The sequence below is a fragment of the Trypanosoma rangeli genome, assembly GCF_003719475.1.
Source record: "Trypanosoma rangeli strain AM80 chromosome Unknown Tra_15.4_contig_00330, whole genome shotgun sequence".
NCBI lineage: Eukaryota > Euglenozoa > Kinetoplastea > Trypanosomatida > Trypanosomatidae > Trypanosoma > Trypanosoma rangeli.
This window is the reverse complement of record NW_021706075.1, coordinates 5,502-20,798: the sequence shown is the minus strand read 5'-3', so window position 1 is coordinate 20,798 and position 15,297 is coordinate 5,502. Positions and strand designations below refer to the sequence as shown.

General features: G+C 51.3%; 9 protein-coding genes across 9 annotated transcripts in view, besides 11 other annotated features; all 9 read left to right on the top strand.

The window, feature by feature from the left end:
* Positions 1-19: a microsatellite.
* A 273-nt stretch (positions 20-292) lies between these two features.
* Positions 293-316: a microsatellite.
* A 137-nt stretch (positions 317-453) lies between these two features.
* TraAM80_07667 (putative major facilitator superfamily) lies at positions 454-1,968 on the top strand (the record flags this gene model as incomplete). The annotated part of the gene is made up of 1 exon (XM_029384448.1): positions 454-1,968. The coding sequence occupies one exon, from the start codon at positions 454-456 to the stop codon at positions 1,966-1,968; it is 1,515 nt and encodes a 504-aa protein (XP_029235715.1).
* An 11-nt stretch (positions 1,969-1,979) lies between these two features.
* Positions 1,980-2,005: a microsatellite.
* An 87-nt stretch (positions 2,006-2,092) lies between these two features.
* Positions 2,093-2,111: a microsatellite.
* Positions 2,112-2,622: 511 nt separating this feature from the next.
* On the top strand, positions 2,623-3,471 carry TraAM80_07666 (RNA-binding protein; the record flags this gene model as incomplete). The annotated part of the gene is made up of 1 exon (XM_029384447.1): positions 2,623-3,471. One exon carries the CDS (start codon positions 2,623-2,625, stop codon positions 3,469-3,471), a length of 849 nt encoding a protein of 282 aa, XP_029235714.1.
* A 524-nt stretch (positions 3,472-3,995) lies between these two features.
* Positions 3,996-5,258, top strand: TraAM80_07665 (phopshatase; the record flags this gene model as incomplete). The annotated part of the gene is made up of 1 exon (XM_029384446.1): positions 3,996-5,258. The coding sequence occupies one exon, from the start codon at positions 3,996-3,998 to the stop codon at positions 5,256-5,258; it is 1,263 nt and encodes a 420-aa protein (XP_029235713.1).
* Positions 5,259-5,343: 85 nt separating this feature from the next.
* Positions 5,344-5,364: a microsatellite.
* A 521-nt stretch (positions 5,365-5,885) lies between these two features.
* On the top strand, positions 5,886-6,518 carry TraAM80_07664 (uncharacterized protein; the record flags this gene model as incomplete). The annotated part of the gene is made up of 1 exon (XM_029384445.1): positions 5,886-6,518. One exon carries the CDS (start codon positions 5,886-5,888, stop codon positions 6,516-6,518), a length of 633 nt encoding a protein of 210 aa, XP_029235712.1.
* An 83-nt stretch (positions 6,519-6,601) lies between these two features.
* Positions 6,602-6,646: a sequence feature (A-rich).
* A 62-nt stretch (positions 6,647-6,708) lies between these two features.
* Positions 6,709-6,736: a microsatellite.
* Positions 6,737-7,023: 287 nt separating this feature from the next.
* TraAM80_07663 (uncharacterized protein) lies at positions 7,024-8,553 on the top strand (the record flags this gene model as incomplete). The annotated part of the gene is made up of 1 exon (XM_029384444.1): positions 7,024-8,553. One exon carries the CDS (start codon positions 7,024-7,026, stop codon positions 8,551-8,553), a length of 1,530 nt encoding a protein of 509 aa, XP_029235711.1.
* A 386-nt stretch (positions 8,554-8,939) lies between these two features.
* TraAM80_07662 (uncharacterized protein) lies at positions 8,940-10,601 on the top strand (the record flags this gene model as incomplete). Its single annotated transcript, XM_029384443.1, has 1 exon — positions 8,940-10,601. One exon carries the CDS (start codon positions 8,940-8,942, stop codon positions 10,599-10,601), a length of 1,662 nt encoding a protein of 553 aa, XP_029235710.1.
* A 524-nt stretch (positions 10,602-11,125) lies between these two features.
* Positions 11,126-11,145: a microsatellite.
* A 160-nt stretch (positions 11,146-11,305) lies between these two features.
* Positions 11,306-11,348: a microsatellite.
* A 165-nt stretch (positions 11,349-11,513) lies between these two features.
* TraAM80_07661 (histone H2B variant) lies at positions 11,514-11,909 on the top strand (the record flags this gene model as incomplete). Its single annotated transcript, XM_029384442.1, has 1 exon — positions 11,514-11,909. The coding sequence occupies one exon, from the start codon at positions 11,514-11,516 to the stop codon at positions 11,907-11,909; it is 396 nt and encodes a 131-aa protein (XP_029235709.1).
* Positions 11,910-12,014: 105 nt separating this feature from the next.
* Positions 12,015-12,054: a sequence feature (A-rich).
* A 543-nt stretch (positions 12,055-12,597) lies between these two features.
* On the top strand, positions 12,598-13,497 carry TraAM80_07660 (uncharacterized protein; the record flags this gene model as incomplete). Its single annotated transcript, XM_029384441.1, has 1 exon — positions 12,598-13,497. One exon carries the CDS (start codon positions 12,598-12,600, stop codon positions 13,495-13,497), a length of 900 nt encoding a protein of 299 aa, XP_029235708.1.
* Positions 13,498-13,957: 460 nt separating this feature from the next.
* Positions 13,958-13,988: a sequence feature (A-rich).
* A 284-nt stretch (positions 13,989-14,272) lies between these two features.
* TraAM80_07659 (haloacid dehalogenase hydrolase) overlaps positions 14,273-15,297 on the top strand; it is a gene marked incomplete at both ends in the record, with an annotated part of 1,146 nt that continues 121 nt past the window's right edge. The window contains one exon of the mRNA XM_029384440.1: positions 14,273-15,297. This exon is cut by the window's right edge and continues 121 nt beyond it. Coding sequence (XP_029235707.1) covers positions 14,273-15,297 — 1,025 coding nt within the window.

Genomic DNA, 15,297 nt, shown 5'->3' with positions numbered 1-15,297 from the left:
TATATATATATATATACATGCTTGCACTTCAAAAGACAAAAAGAAAAAGAGGGGAACGGGAGAGCAAAGATATAATATATGCGTGTGTGTGTAGGGGGGAATATGTTTGACCGCTTCCTCCTCCTCCTCCCCGAGAACTTTTTTGCCTTATTGTCGCTAGCGGATCTAACTCGCTCTTTTCCTCCAATTTATTTTTCTCTCTTCTTTTTTTTTCCTTTTCTCTTTATTGCTGTGTGTGAGACCGACGTAGTGCACACGAGGTAGCGCAGACAGGCGTGGAAAGAAGGTAAAGTATATATATATATATATATTTATACACGTACACGTATACGGGAGCAAAGGAGGCGGAGAGGAGGCACCCACGGCGAGGCACAAAAAAGGAAAGAAAGCGTAATAGGGAGTGGAAGTGGGGTTGAGGTCGGTGTACAGCAGCAAGATATCCCAACAGCGGTGATGGATGTTCCCGAGATTTTCTGCGCCGAAACTAACACGAAGAAGTGGTATGAAGTTCTAAAGGAAGAGGTGCTGGAGTTGCGCTGGAGGGTTCTCGTTGTGGCATGCTTTCTCACCTTTGGCAGTTACTACATCTTTGACTTCCCGGGCTCCATGGGCATCGGTGAAGGAGCAACTATTGAACAGCGTTTCAAGGCCCACGGTAAGGCTTACACACAGGATATGAATCAACTGCTGTATAGCGTGTACTCGTGGCCCAACACAGTGCTGGCTATATTTGGGGGCGTCTTGATAGACAAAGTTCTTGGTATCCGCATGGCGATGCTTCTCTTTACTCTTTTAATATTAGCAGGGGCTGTGCTTTTTTGGGTGGGCGTATATTATGTTACATTCCCACTTATGGTGACGGCGCGTGTCTTATTTGGGTTGGGGGGCGAGTCTCTTTCGGTGGCACAGTCAGGCTACGTCGCACGGTGGTTCAAGCACGGGCGTGGCATGGCGCTGGCATTTGGTATCACAATAAGTTTTTCGCGCGTCGGATCATCGTTTAACTTTCTCTTCTCACCCATGATTGCCGAGGCCCGGAGTGTTGAAGTAGCCGCGTTGGTTGGCATTCTTTCTTGCATTGTCTCTTTTTGCGCTTGCTTTATTTTGATTTTTGCTGACATCTACGCCGTGCGTATTGGGTACATCCGGCCGGAGCCACGTGAAGCGGGGAATGGTGTCATGAAGCTCAGCGATGCAGTGCGGCTACCATTTGCGTTCTGGATCCTCACCACCATTTGTGTCTTCTGCTATTCCGCAATTTTTCCTTTCATCGGCATCGGCGTAAACTTTTTCGAGGTGAAGTACGGCTACAGCACCCGAAAGGCTTCTAACTACATCTCAGCGTACCAATTGGCCTCGGCTGCAGGATCGCCGTTGGTCGGATTTATTGTGGATAATGTGGGGCGTAACACCCTCTGGCTCATTGCGGCTAGTACCTCTTTTTTGCTAATTCACCTGCTGCTCTTCACGACCATGATTCCTGGCATTGTAATGGTGATCGCTATGGGAGTTTCCTATAGCGTGCTTGTTTCTGGGCTCTGGCCCTCGATTCCGTGGGTGGTGAGCGAAAATATTACTGGACTGTCCTATGGCATCATGACGGCGGTGCAGAATATCGGCTTGGCCATCTTCCCCATCATCGTGGGGGACATCCTCGACAGATACGTACCAAATACCAACGACCAGAACGGTGCGACAAGTTCTTCATCTTTGCAAGTGAGTACAGAAGATTCTCCGCACCTTCCCACGCTACGGGGATATCAGCTGGCTGAGGCGGTCTTTATTGCTGCGTCCGCCGTATCGCTGCTTGCCAGCGTCATGCTTCTCGTCTCAGACATGCGCCATGGTGGCATCCTCACTGCTTCAAATGCTCGCAGGAAGGAAATGGTGGAGGAGAGGCGCAACTCCTTCCTGGAGTCTCTTCCGGATGATGAACGGGCCTTTTTGTCTATTAGGCACGATATTTAGGCGCTTCCAGTTTGTTGTTGTTGTTGTTGTTGTTGTTTTCGTGGCCGCGTGCCGTGGCGGGTAACGCATCCCAGCGAGGACCTACCGCAGGAGGGAGTGTGGAAAAGAGAAACGGCACGTACACGAGGAGGAGGAGGAGGAGGCAACACAGCCATTCCCATTTCCGCCTCTTCCCCAACTCCTTCCTACACCCAAACGAGCACGAAAAGCAAAATAAAAAATAACCACAACGAAAGCAATGATATCAGGGATGGATGCAGGGTATTAATAAACAGAGCCAAGGCACTTTGGCTTACGTGATCCATCAATCTGCCAGCCCCCCAAAATAGGGGATCCCGTCCCTGCCCACCCGCGCATTTATTTATTTATTTCTATTGTGTGTGCTCATTACCTTTTTTGTTTGTTCGTTTTTTTTTTCAACGAAATGTATCGAACCACGCTTGAGGGGCGGAGGACCTCTCCTTCTTTCTATGTCTTCTACTTTCTTTCGCCTCCCCTCTTCTATTTGCTTTTCACTCGACCTTTATTTGGGACCAACCGGATTCTCTATAATCCCCCACACTTGTTTGTACACATTTTTTTTTCTTTGATCCTTTCTCCACACTCTTGTGTTTGGTTTTTGCTTTTTTGTGTAGCTCACAAGGGTGCACTGCAATGCCTAGTCGTGCAGTTCTTCGGAAAAAAAACCGACGTGAGTCGAAGCGGCGTCGGCTCGAGGTTGAGGGGGCGGCTGTTGCCTTTTCGTTGCCCAGGAGTGAAGTATTGCAGGCCCATGCGCCTCAGCAGGTGGAAGACACGGGAGTAATGGAGAAGAGAGCAGCGGCGGTGAACAGGAAACGTCCCCGCGAAACTGCGGTTGTAGTGGCGCCTGCAGAGGCGGTGGAGTCCACGGAGGGGATGACCCGCAAGGAGCGGAAACGGTTTGAGTCAAAACAGCGCTTCGAACGGCAGCTCGCTAGGGTCAACGCGGCTGTGGCGAAGGAGGAGGGCACCACCTCAACTACGGCTGCCGCGACGGCGCAGGTTGTCGGAGCGGAGGCCAATAGTTTGTCCCCTACGCAGGGCGAAAAGCTACGACACGATCCAAAGTTTAAAAATGGCACCTTTTGGCGTACGCGAAAAGAGCGACGGGGAAGGACGGTCTTTCTTGGCAACATGCCTGCAAGGTTTACTGCACAGGATGTCACTGACTTTGTGAGCTCCATTCTTGACGCGTATTATGTGCGGAGCGAGGAAGGCGTGAATGGGACGAAAACGGAAGGTGATGAGGGCAGTGGAGGCGTTGACCTTGTGGATTCGGTGGATTTTCTTCCAACTAAGCCGCGGGCGAAGCACCGCCACATGTTCGTTACGCTCCAGTCGAAGGAGGTTGCGGACCGTGTTGTTAGGCTTCTGGATGCGTACACGTTGGAGGGTGCAGCCGTGCGATGTAACTTTGCCTCTGACAAGACGCAGCGAGGCGAAGCCATCCGTTGCCGAACGGCTGCCTCTCTTCATTCTTAATTTTCACTCAACGATGATGGGGGGGGGGACCGAGGTCATTAACTAAAATTGTGTAAGTATACATATGCATTCTCCTGTTCGATTCAACAAGCTGTAATTTTACTTCCTTTATGCAGTGTGGGCGTGTGTGATGGTTGCTTCGGGGAAGGTGGGTGGGGGACTGATTGCCGTGGCGGCGGGTGTACCTTGAACTTCTCTGCGGAATTCATTACATTGTTTTGTTTATATTTATTTATTTAAAACTCTTAGTTTCATTGGTGGATTGGTCGGAGTGTTCTCTCACATCGGCCCCTTCTCTGTAGAAAGGATTCAAGTGCGTAGAACTGGGTGAACACGTCACTGCTTTTGTGCCGCACCCCATCCTTGCTGCAAGGAACCCTCTTTATTGCTTTTTTTTTTACTTTTGAGGAAGCGGACGAGGGCGCCTCGCACGGACCTTTTGGTGGCGCAGCCATCACCACGAGAGGAACGGCGTTTATCGGCAGAACGACGGGGAAACTAGGGGTGGAAGTCGCAGGCGGAAGATGGACGATTATGACTTTACTGTCTGCATGGATTCCCCGGTGTTTTTGGAATTGGAACAAGAAGTGGATATGGACTCGGCGGATTCTTCACGCTCGTCGGCGTCCCTGTTGCTTGCCAAGCCAGCCAAAGCGAAGAAGTTTTTCCCGCCCGCCCAGGATGAGATGAAGGTGGAGCTCGAGGAGGAAATTCAACACGCGGCCGAGAGTGGCGAGTGCAACCTCTCGCAGATGTTGCTGCCTCAGGTTCCCGCTAGTTTGCCCCTCGAGACTTTGGTGACTCTCGTCCTCTCCGGCAACCAGCTTACCGAGCTGCCTGAGAGCCTCTTCGAGGGCCGCTGCTGCCGCCACCTTGTCAAGTTCGACGCAAACTCCAACCAGCTGAAAGCAGTCCCTCAGTCACTACTCGTCTTGCCCAAGCTTGAGGTGCTGCTTTTGGACCACAACAACATCACCGCCATACCTTTTGACGGGCTGGACCTTAATCAGCAGCCACTGCTACCCGCCCTTAACTTTGTGGGTTTGGAGTTCAATGAATTACAGGCATTCCCTGTGGAGTTCTTTATACACTGCCCGCTTTTGAGTAAAATATTTATTGGCCAGAATGAGAAAATGCTGGAGGCCCCAGTGCCCACTGGTCAACTACTTCGCTCCACCGTTGCGCAGCGCCACGGTAGTAACAATAATCATAATGGTGAGAATCGTGTCATTTTAAAGGTGGACAACAGGCCATGCTTTGTGAAACAAGTGTTGGACGAACGTTGGGACACTACAATGCCTTGGTTAGAGGTTCAATTCCACAAAATTTACCCTGACAGGGTGCTGGGATTTATGTATCTTGGTTCGCTCCGCACTGCACAGACCCGAACCGTCTATCGTGATCTCAACATTGATTACATACTCAGTATTGCGCGAGGCATGGAAGTTAGGGTGGATCCAGGCATGAAACACCTTGTGTTACCGGTGGAAGACATTCCTGGTGAGGATATCCAGCAACTCTTTGAGCAGGCCTTCACCTTCATTGACGAGGCTAGGGAGAAAAATAAAGGTGTCCTCCTCCACTGTTTTGCGGGACTTTCTCGCTCTGTGACTGTCGCGGCTGCATATTTGATGAGTCGGTGCAACATGACGCGCGATGAGGCCCTCGACTTTATCAGGAAGGCACGGCCAGCTGCTCAACCAAATCCGGGATTTATGGGGGCGTTGTGGAAATTTGAAAAGTTGCTTGAGGAGCGGAGAGGAGAAGGATCTGTTGGTCAGGGGTGAGTGAAACCGACGACGCATCACACAGTGAGCTGGTGAGGGGGAGGCTGAGAGTTAAAAAAGAGGGGAGCTCAGCCCCTCCTCAAGGAAAAAAAAAAAAAAGAAAAAAGACAAGACAATACACGAACTATGAGGGTGTTCAAAAAAAAAAAAAGACCTTGAAGCTGATACATGGAACCAGCAGTGCTTTTTTTTTCTCTCTCTTTCTTTCTTTCTTTCTGTGTGGGTGTGTGTGTTTTAGCTTGACTTGTTTTTTTTTCTTGTTTTTACTCACTGGGCCTTTTCTATTTATTTTATTATGAACCCTGTTTTACTGATGGACATTCCTTTTTTTCCCCCCCTTTTGTTTTTTTGTGTTTGCCTTTGCTCTAAAGCCATGTAGTTTTTATTGCTTTTGTTTGTGTTTCGACTTTCCTCACCTCCGCCCCCTCGTTCTGTGCACATTTACTTTTTCTGCCTGGCGCCCGACGCCTCTCCCAACACCCTGGGCTGCACCGTTGCCTGCAACGACTTTGCCTTCAATGCCAGTCCCAGTGGCCACTTTGCCTTTATCTCTCTTTTTCTCATGCTTCTCTGTCTGTTGCGGTTGGTACGCTGCCGCAGTTGTTGGTGGTGGGCAGCGGTAACATCATGGCGGCAGGCTTGTTTCGCGAGGCAGTGGTTTCCGTCGGAGTGTGGTCGGCGGGCGATTTCTTTGCGCAGTTCTACGGCGCCCACAAACATGCTTTGCGACGGCGCCTTGAGGGGAGTGAGCCGATAAGTTCTGAGGGACGCTCCATGGCTGGTATGATGGCCATGCTGGACCAGCCCCGCCTGGGTCTCTCCGCGGCGTTCGGTCTCTTGATATCTCCTCTTGTGGTGCAGCATCGCATGTTGTGCACCCGGGTTTTGGGCAAGACGGAGAAACGCATGCTTGAGTCATTTCTGGCGCTGGCCGCCCAACAACTGTTTATGACCCCACTGATGTTGCTGCTTTACCACAACGCCATGACGGCCTACCGTAAGGGGTTCACCGACCCAAGCTTCCTCCGCGCATATGAAACAGGTGCAGACACAAGGGGCCGATACAACGCCATGTCAGTGGAACGACGCATCGTGTTAGATGTGCTGCCATCGACGCTTGTCGCCTCGTGGCTTGTTTACATGCCGCTAGCTCTGCTTGGATATGTATCGGCGAAGCACGCACGTGGGATGTGCGCTGCTGTCTGTCTTATCCCTTGGACTGCATGCGTATCCCATGTGCAGTCGACGCTACTGCTGTGATATCGGCAACAAACACGCAAATGAATGAACGAATGTACAAGGAAGCGAACAACTCTTCCCACGAAAATGAAACAATATGACTGTTTTTTTTTCTTTCTTGTACATGTATTATTATTATTTTTCTTTTTTTCTAGCGGATGCCGGAGAGACCCGCAGGGACCTACCAGTTTTTGTCTGAAGTTTCGCACAGAAACAAAACAAAAAAAAAGAATAAAAAATGGTGTTTGCCGAGTGAAAACATATGAAGATGGGAATTGGGTGGCTATGAGGAGGTTGCTGTTGCGGTGTGTGCATCTCCATCTCTTTGACTGTCATATGTGAGTGCTTTTTTTTTGCCTTTGTTGCCTCCTGTTGGGGTGGTTGGCGGCTGCTGCTTGGACGCCATTCTCCCTTCCCAACTTTTTGTTGCCGCATCCATGTGCTGGAAAACCCTGCCCCTGTGAAGACGCATTATCGTTGAGACACGCACAAACGTGAAGGTAAAGAGCAAAAAAAAAAAGGAGTGATGCCCTGCCGCGAGAGGGCGTCTTCTCCATTGTTTACGGGAGGCTTTGATGCCGCTGCCGCTGCTTGCGGAGGAGATGGTGACGGTGGCGGCCCTGTGCTTGGGGATTACTACCGAGCCCTTGAGTTGGGCGGGGATGAAAGCTCGATCCTTGACGATGAGATTTTAATGATGACGGACGCGGAGAAGGAGGCCTTTGCGGAGATGCAGAGTAGATTAGAGGAGGCGTGCCTGTCGCAGTTCTACCACCACCGCTGCACCTCCCCATGCGAGGACGGGGCAGCAACGGAGGGCGTACAGGATGGCGACGTAGATAGCCTCACCGACGCTGACGGGCCCCAACGTGGAGCTGGCAGTGCAAGAAGGATTAGAGTAGACAGACACCAAACTGTGCCGAGTGTCCCTCGCACTCCTCGCGGTAGCCGGCCAACTCCGACGGGTGGCCGTAGCCTGCTGGTGTACCCCAGCGCCCGGCGCTCCAGGGAGCGGGATACGTGGTACAGGGCCGAACAGGAGGAGGAGTTAACGTTCCACCCGCAGATCAACGCGACAGACGTGGCGCCTCGCTACATGCAGGCCGCGACGCGGCGATCACGTGAGGTTAACGTGGAAAATGGTGCTGCTGAGGCATCTAATTTTAGGCCCGTAACAAGTCGGTTGCGTAGCTCGTCCATGTCAGAACATCTCAGCCGCTACCTTTACACGCCAGTCCACGTGCGACTGAGCCGAGCGGCGTCCGCGTCATCACGGCGAAAGGAGCAGCAGCGACACCACCATCAACAAATAGTGGAGAAGCCGCGTGAGTACCGTAGGGAGCAAAAGAGCGGAAACGAACGTCAAGTACCTGATGCGTTTCTGCAACGCCTGGAGGAAACGAGTCGCCGCCGGGAAGAAAACCTTCAACGAATTGCCTTAATGCATAACACGGAGCTCACGTTCCGCCCAAAGCTGGCGCCTGGGACACGCAGGAGAAGCATTGCATCGGCCATGGCACCTCAAATTCGTGGAGAGGTGACACGAAGCGAAACGCTCGCACAGCATGTGATTGACGGATCTGGAGATGGCGTGAAGGGAGGTCGTGCTCACACCGCATCACTGCACCCGTCGCCGCGCATCAACAACCGGTCGCGGAATATGAAGCGGAGTTTGAAGGACCTTTACTTGTTTGAACTGCGAAGGCAGCTGCGTTTGGCGCAGCTGCGTGCTGAACGTGAGGCGACAGAGGGCGACACAGTCTCTGACAGGCCGGCTGTCAGCGCCGGCTCACGTAGACTCGCTGATATTCTTTTTGGCGAAGACGTCACGCATGAGACCATTCAACGGTATCTGCATCGACATGCTTGCAAGCGTGCGGCTGCACTTCAGATGGAATATGAGGCGAGGAGCCGAGAGGAGGAGAAGCAACTCACATTCCATCCCGAGGTGCATCCAGCGCCATCGTATGTGCACGACATTGCGCAAGAGCTTGCGTTGAATAAAACATTTGCTGTGAAACCGTCTCCGCCGAAGCCAATCTTCCGGTTTTCATAGTTTTGTGTACTCTTATCTTTCTGCAAAAGGTAGAACCCTTTCTCCCTTTTTCTTGACCTCTCTTTCTTTTGACTTTCCTAAGTATCCTCGGAGAGCACATACAATGGCCTGCATACATGGAAGTAGACGTGCGCATGCATCTTTCCATGTTAGCTTGGACGTTTTGCTGCTGCCTCTAATTCTTCTTTAATGACTTTCTGATATATGTTCTTTTTATTCTTAGATGAGCGGCCTCAGAGTCAGCTTAATACCAATAGGAGTATTACTTAGGTGTACATCTAAGTTATATAAGCATTTCCGAGATTACATTTCCAAGAACTTTGTGCAGTCTCCGCAAGCCACTTTTTACTAAGCTGAAACAAATTACTTTTTTCTCCTTTGCCTGCATGCAGGACGTCTCGGCACCTACTGAGTCCTCATCAGACGAGGCGAATATGTGGTCCACCGCCAGTATCGAGCCCAAGTTTAGCGAGCTTCTAGGTGCGTTGGACGATGCTGCCTTTACGCATAACATTTCCACCTACGAGGGGTTTGGTTCTTTTCACTCTGGAAATGTCGAGGACATCATCGCCAGGAGGAGTGAAGCGTACCACCCCCCACGGCTGCCGCCCTTCGCGAAGAGAGTGCTGGGGCACAGTGAGCTCTGTCAGCTTGGGGCTGCGAAGGATGAGGAGGAAAAGATGGGGATTTGGAACCGGCCTGTTCAGCGGTGCGAATTTGGCCTTCCCTTTCGTCAGGAGCACTTTTCAGTCACACCTGAGTATGTCTTCATTAATCATGGCGCCTTTGGAGGGACGCTTCGCGGCGCCTTGGCGATCAAACACGGCTACGAGGAACTGATGGAACGGCAGGTGGTGGAGTACATGGATCGAGAACTGCTGCCGATTGTTGTGTACAGTGTGAGACGGCTGGCAGAGTTTTTGAACGCGAACCCGAAACAAATTGTGTTGCTTCAAAATGCAACTTTTGCGCTGAACTGTGCGATGCAGTTGATTGGAAAGGACGATGTTGTTGTGTTTTTCGACACCGAGTACCTTTCTGTGTACAAGATGATGTACTTCCGCTGCAAGCAGGTGGGCGCCACCCTGCATGAGGTTCCACTTACAAAGTATTTGCATGATACCTCCATTATGGGCGACGATGTGGCCCTCACAGAGGAAATATGTAGACAGTTACCAAACGGCTGTACAGCTGCTGTATTTGATTACGTTACATCCACCACCGCTCTTTGCATGCCGGTGTTTACACATCTTATCCCCGCACTGAGGCGTCGTGGGGTGACAACGATTATTGTGGATGGAGCGCACGCCCCGTTGCAGCTGCCTTTGAACTTTAATGAGCTAGCGGCGGAGTCGATGCCAAGTGTATTTGTTGGAAATCTTCACAAGTGGTTTTCCATTCCCAAGTCAGTCGGATTTATGTGGGTTCACAATTCACTTTTAGGCTCGTTTTACTCTGTTGTTCGTTCCCATGGTGCTGGTGATGGATTTCTCTCGGAGTTTATATGGGATGGCACACGCGACTACGGCGCATATCACTGTGTTCCAGCAGTTATTGACTTTTGGCGTATACAGGGGATTGAGCGTGTACAAAATTATTGTGCCCACTTGCTCCAATCAGCTGCAAAAATGCTTACATCCCACTTTGGCACGCGACCGGTGGCTCGGCATGCCCCTTTTATGTCTCTTGTGGAGCTGCCGGAGGCGTTGCAGGGTCCGTACTTGACGGCAAAGTACCTTCAGGACCTCCTGCATGACGTATATAGGCTGGAAGTCCCCATCAAGCGGGTGGAGGGACGCTTCTACGCACGCATCAGCGCCTTCGTCTATAATACTCCTGGCGAGTACGTGTACCTGCGTGAGGCGGTTTTGGGCATTGCCCGTAATTGTCTGATCTTGGAACAGCAGCGGCGCTTGCTTCCGCAAGAGGCTGGCAACCCCGTTGACTCCTTGCAGCTTCCGTACGACAAGCGGATCCGTGAACAGGGTGGGTGTGGCATGTCTGGGCTTGAGCCAGTGGTGAAGAAACGACGGGGCTCCCAGTTCTGAGGTTGCGTTGATTTCAGCGGCCATTGAGGAAAGGAGGTGGGAGCTTTGCGGGTGTGGGTGTGGGTGTCAACAAGGTTGGATAGAAAAGAAGTGGGGAGATGGTGGGGTAAGAGTGGCGTCCGGTGGTGCTTCTCACACCAGAAGTGAAAGAAAAGCTTGCGGGAAGAACACACACACAAACCAGGAAGGGCAAGAAAGCGACGAAAACAAGAGAAAAAAAGGGAGGGGGGTGAGTAGGCGGTGAGTTTTTGTGGTGGGGCATCCGCGGGAATTGAATGTGAGGAAGAAACAGGAGAACGAGGGGAGAGGGAGAGAACAGGATGATGTGTACTCTGTAGCGTACACGTTTTTTTTTTTTTTTGGGACTGCGCCAGGTGGCGTTGGTTGTTGATGGCTCGCGGCCACAGAGCAGTGTGCCGTGTCGCATCCTCGCTGCCGGAGGAGTTTTCTTCAGGCGTTTGAGACTGTTTATTTGCTTGTATTTATGTTTTGTTTTTTTCTACATAAATGCAGCGACATTTTCAGTGGTGTTGGTGGTGGTGGTTTGGTTTGTTGTTGGCTGTGAATGATGAGGCGGAAGCCTCCTTTTTTTTTGCTGTTGGTAACACGCGTTTGGAGCCTTTGCTGGCAGATTGATCGAGGCCCACTCACTCCCCTTTCGCATTCCAAGCCTGCCTGTCTGTGCCCGCATACGTGTGACATTTTTCCTTTCATCACATCTTCTTTTCTTCTCTTCTTCTCTTCTTCGCCTGCCGTGGGAAGGAGGCAGTGAAGTGAGGATACCCAAGAAGTAAAAAAGGGTGAAAAGAGGAAGACACAGTGAGAGAGAAACAAATACACACAAAAAAAAGGAAACGGGCAGGCAAGTAACGAGACATGCCACCAACGAAGGGGGGAAAGCGGCCTCTGCCAATGGGCGGGAAAGGTAAGGGTAAAAGACTCACAGGCACCACCCAGAAGACTTCAGGCAGTAAGAAGAAGGGAGGGGTGCGCCGCGGCAAGAAGCAACAGCGATGGGATCTGTACATTCATCGGACCCTGCGTCACGTGTACAAGCGTGGGACGCTCTCCAAGGCGGCCGTGCGGGTGCTCTCGTCCTTCATTGAAGATATGTACAGCAAGATTCAGAGCGAGGCTGTTCACGTGGCGTGCATCAATAATGTGAAGACATTAACTGCACGTGAAATTCAAACGTCTGCCCGTCTACTTTTGCCGCCTGAACTCGCCAAGCACGCAATGAGCGAAGGCACCAAGGCCGTTGCAAAATACAACGCGTCGCGCGAAGAGGCGTACGCAAAGGTCGTGTAGAGCCACACGGCAACCACTGCCTTTTTACAAGGCACTTTATAGATACACAACAGCGACGAGGGGAAGAAGTCAAGAGGCCCGCCCATGTTTTTTTTTAAACTATTGTTTTTTTTTTTGGTTCATTCCTATTTATCCTTTTTCCTTTCTGTCTCTGTGTTTGTGAGGAGAATGCAGTTCCCACACAGGCTCTGTCGAGGGAAGGAAAACTGAAAAGCCTTCTCATGTATGAACGTGTGTGCACACACAATCAAACTGGAGGGGAAAGTACGGAAGGGCGAGCAAACAAAAAGAACATCAATAGGTTGAAAAGGAGAACACGGAGGGGAAAGAACAAAAAAAAAATGTGAGGTGAGGCCCGTTCTGATCGAGAAGGGGTTGTTGCTGCTTTCACGTTCGACGGTAGAGAAACCGGTGTGCTGCATTGGCAGTACTCCCTTTTGCTGCTAACTCACCTTCCTCTCTCATGTTCACTGAGAGGAGGAAGAGGGGAGAGAGGGGCGTTTGTGAGTCGCCCCTGACAAGGGTTGCCCATCTATGCCCATTTATCTCTTTAATTGTTTTGCTATCTGTTTGTTTCTTTTCTAGCGATGTTTATAATCCCCACCTTTTTTTTTGTTTTTGCTTGTCCACGTTTTGCTTTGCGTCTTTGTTGGCTTATATCTAGTGGCTAGAGGGGGGGGGGGTACGCATGGAGGCAGTGGAAGTGTTTGTGGCACCACAAGAGGATAGGTATAACGACACGGCTGCGGCGCTGGGTTGCATCGCGCGGTGCAAATGTTGTGGTGTCACCTTCTTCTGGAGCCCGGATGCCGCCATGTGCTGCCTTCCAACCTTCACCACGCTAGCCATTGTCTTTGGCGTGGTGTTTACACTGTGGAATGATTTGGGCGCTTTTGAGCTGTGCATCTTGGTTGCATTCCTCTCCACCGCCTTCATTTCTGCATTCCTGGTCACCTGCACGGACCCGGGCGTGTATCCGCGGCTTCGTCGTGGTGAACCAGATCCTCTGCATGACGCTCAAGATTTGGTGCTTTGTCGTGTGTGTGGGGTGCGGCGTCCCCCACGTACCTCGCACTGCTACCAGTGCAACGTCTGCGTGGAGGAGCACGATCATCACTGCGTCGTGATCGGCGGATGCGTCGGTCGGAGGAGTCTTCGCTGGTTTGTGTTGTACCTTGTGACGGTGAGTAGTGCGACGGCCATGGGGATTTTTTGGGTCTGCCGCTCCTTGTTTATTGGCAGCTTTGCAGCGGCGCAACAGCGACGAGAAGCGATAAATAACACCTCGAATCGCGCCGGGCATTATTCACTCGTACATGACGCGGGAGACGAGAACCCCTTAGTTGTTGCCGTTTTGGTGCTTCTGTTCGTCACATTACTTCTCGTCCTGCTCCTTGTTGGGGGGCTTGCCATATTCCATGTTTTCATGTTGCTAACGTCGACCACGCGGCGTGAATCGCAGCGAATGCAGTTCAACATGGCCGCTTTATTGCGACCCAAATTGATGTGGGAGAACCTGATGCACGTGGCATGTCCGCCGCCGTCCAAGCTGTTGGTCCCCACACATCGTAATGATTTTATTACTTGACAGCGACCTCCCTCTTCTATTTGTAGCGGTAGCAGGTAGATGCATAACACTGCATACATAAATGTGTATGGAGACAGATACCACTGCTGGCACCTGAACTCAAGTGAATGTAACAGTGTGAAGAGGAATTGTTGCCACCCGCGCGGTTTCTCTACCCAATATGGCGTAGGCGCGGACAGGGTGGGCAATCTCCATGAGCTGTGGGAAGCAGGCGGCGGACCCGGCACCCTTGTTTCTTCCCCAAACTTCACCGCCATAAATATTACAAAGCGCAAGGCGTAGAGTAGGGCAATACCAACACGGACACTAAGCACCGCGGGAGGTACGGCGAGCGAGGGCCCCTCTCTCGAGGAAGAGAAGAAGTGCATTACTTGCCAATGCGCGTATCACTGAGAGTTTACGCTTTTGCTGCGCCAGACAGCTCGTCTTTTGTGTGTGTGTTGTCTTATCCACCATTCCATTTTTTTTTGTTTTACTTTTTCTTCTTCGTTCACCTTCTCATTCTCAGCATGTTCTCCGGGTGGCTGTGTAAACAAGATGGACAAGAAATGACCCTGTTTGGAGGAGGATAAAGTTTGAGTACGCTGCGGCGGAACATCTTTTTACTGTTGTTGTTATGGAGGCGACACACGCCGTCTTTCCCTCTGTGATCTGGATGCATGTTACCGATGTATTGGTTCGTTTCCCGATTGCGTGAATAGGTTCCCCTCACGTGTAAAATTGAGAGAAGGCGAATCACACACACAGCTATATGTAAACATATGCAGACAGGGACATGGAGAAAATCACTGCGTTAAAGTCAGCTGTCTTCATGAGAAAAAAGTGCGATGTGAGTACGCCATCCGGTGACAAGTGCCGCAGCAAGTTTGCTGGCGGAGCCTTCACCGTGGTGGCCAGCGACATGGATGGCACGATCCTTGATCCCAACTGCCGTCTCACTGAGCGGACAAAGGACACACTGTACGAGCTTTCCACATGTGGGGTCCATATAATCCTCGTGACAGATCAAATCCACCTTGCCGTTGAGGACACAAGACGTGACCTGCTACAGCACTACATGAAGAGGCACGAGGCCAGCGGTACTTGCAATTCACTGTCTGTTGGGTACGAGGGTATTTATGTTGTCTCCTCCGATGGCGCACGAGTGCAAAATCCAAAGGGAGAAATGATTCTCTCAAGGAATTTGGATGACGACATCGTCAGGGCCCTTTATGAGTGCTTTGGCCTTCGTGATCACGGCGACGACACCGTGCAGGCCGTGACTGTAATAGCGCACCAAACCGGAAGACTATGTTTGTATCATCCCTTCATGAGCGACGAGCAGATGCTGGCAAAGTTTGGTGTACTGCCGGAAGTGCACTCAGATCTTCTTGGGACGTTTCCCACCACCGCTGTCGCCAAAGTGAGTTTTTTATGCACGGACCAAGAGATATTGCGCCGCTACGAGAATGAAATCAGTGAATTGTTTCATGGACGTGCAGTGGCCGCGTTGGTGTCAGATACGTGCCTGGATGTCGTTGCAGCAGGGGTATCGAAGGCTACGGTGATCCGGGAAATTGGCAGGATCCTAAACTTTGATCCCGAACGGGACGTCATTGCCTTTGGTGACAGCATGACCGACATGGAAATGCTCGACTCCGTGGCGAAGGGGTGCATCATGAGCAACGGGCAGCGACGCTTGGGGGAGTCGTTGCCGCATATGGAGGTGGTGGGCTCCAACTCCGATGATGGCGTGGCCCGAAAGTTAATGGAGGTTTTTTTCACTTGTTTTCCGGCTGACGCCTCACCGCTGATGAGAGG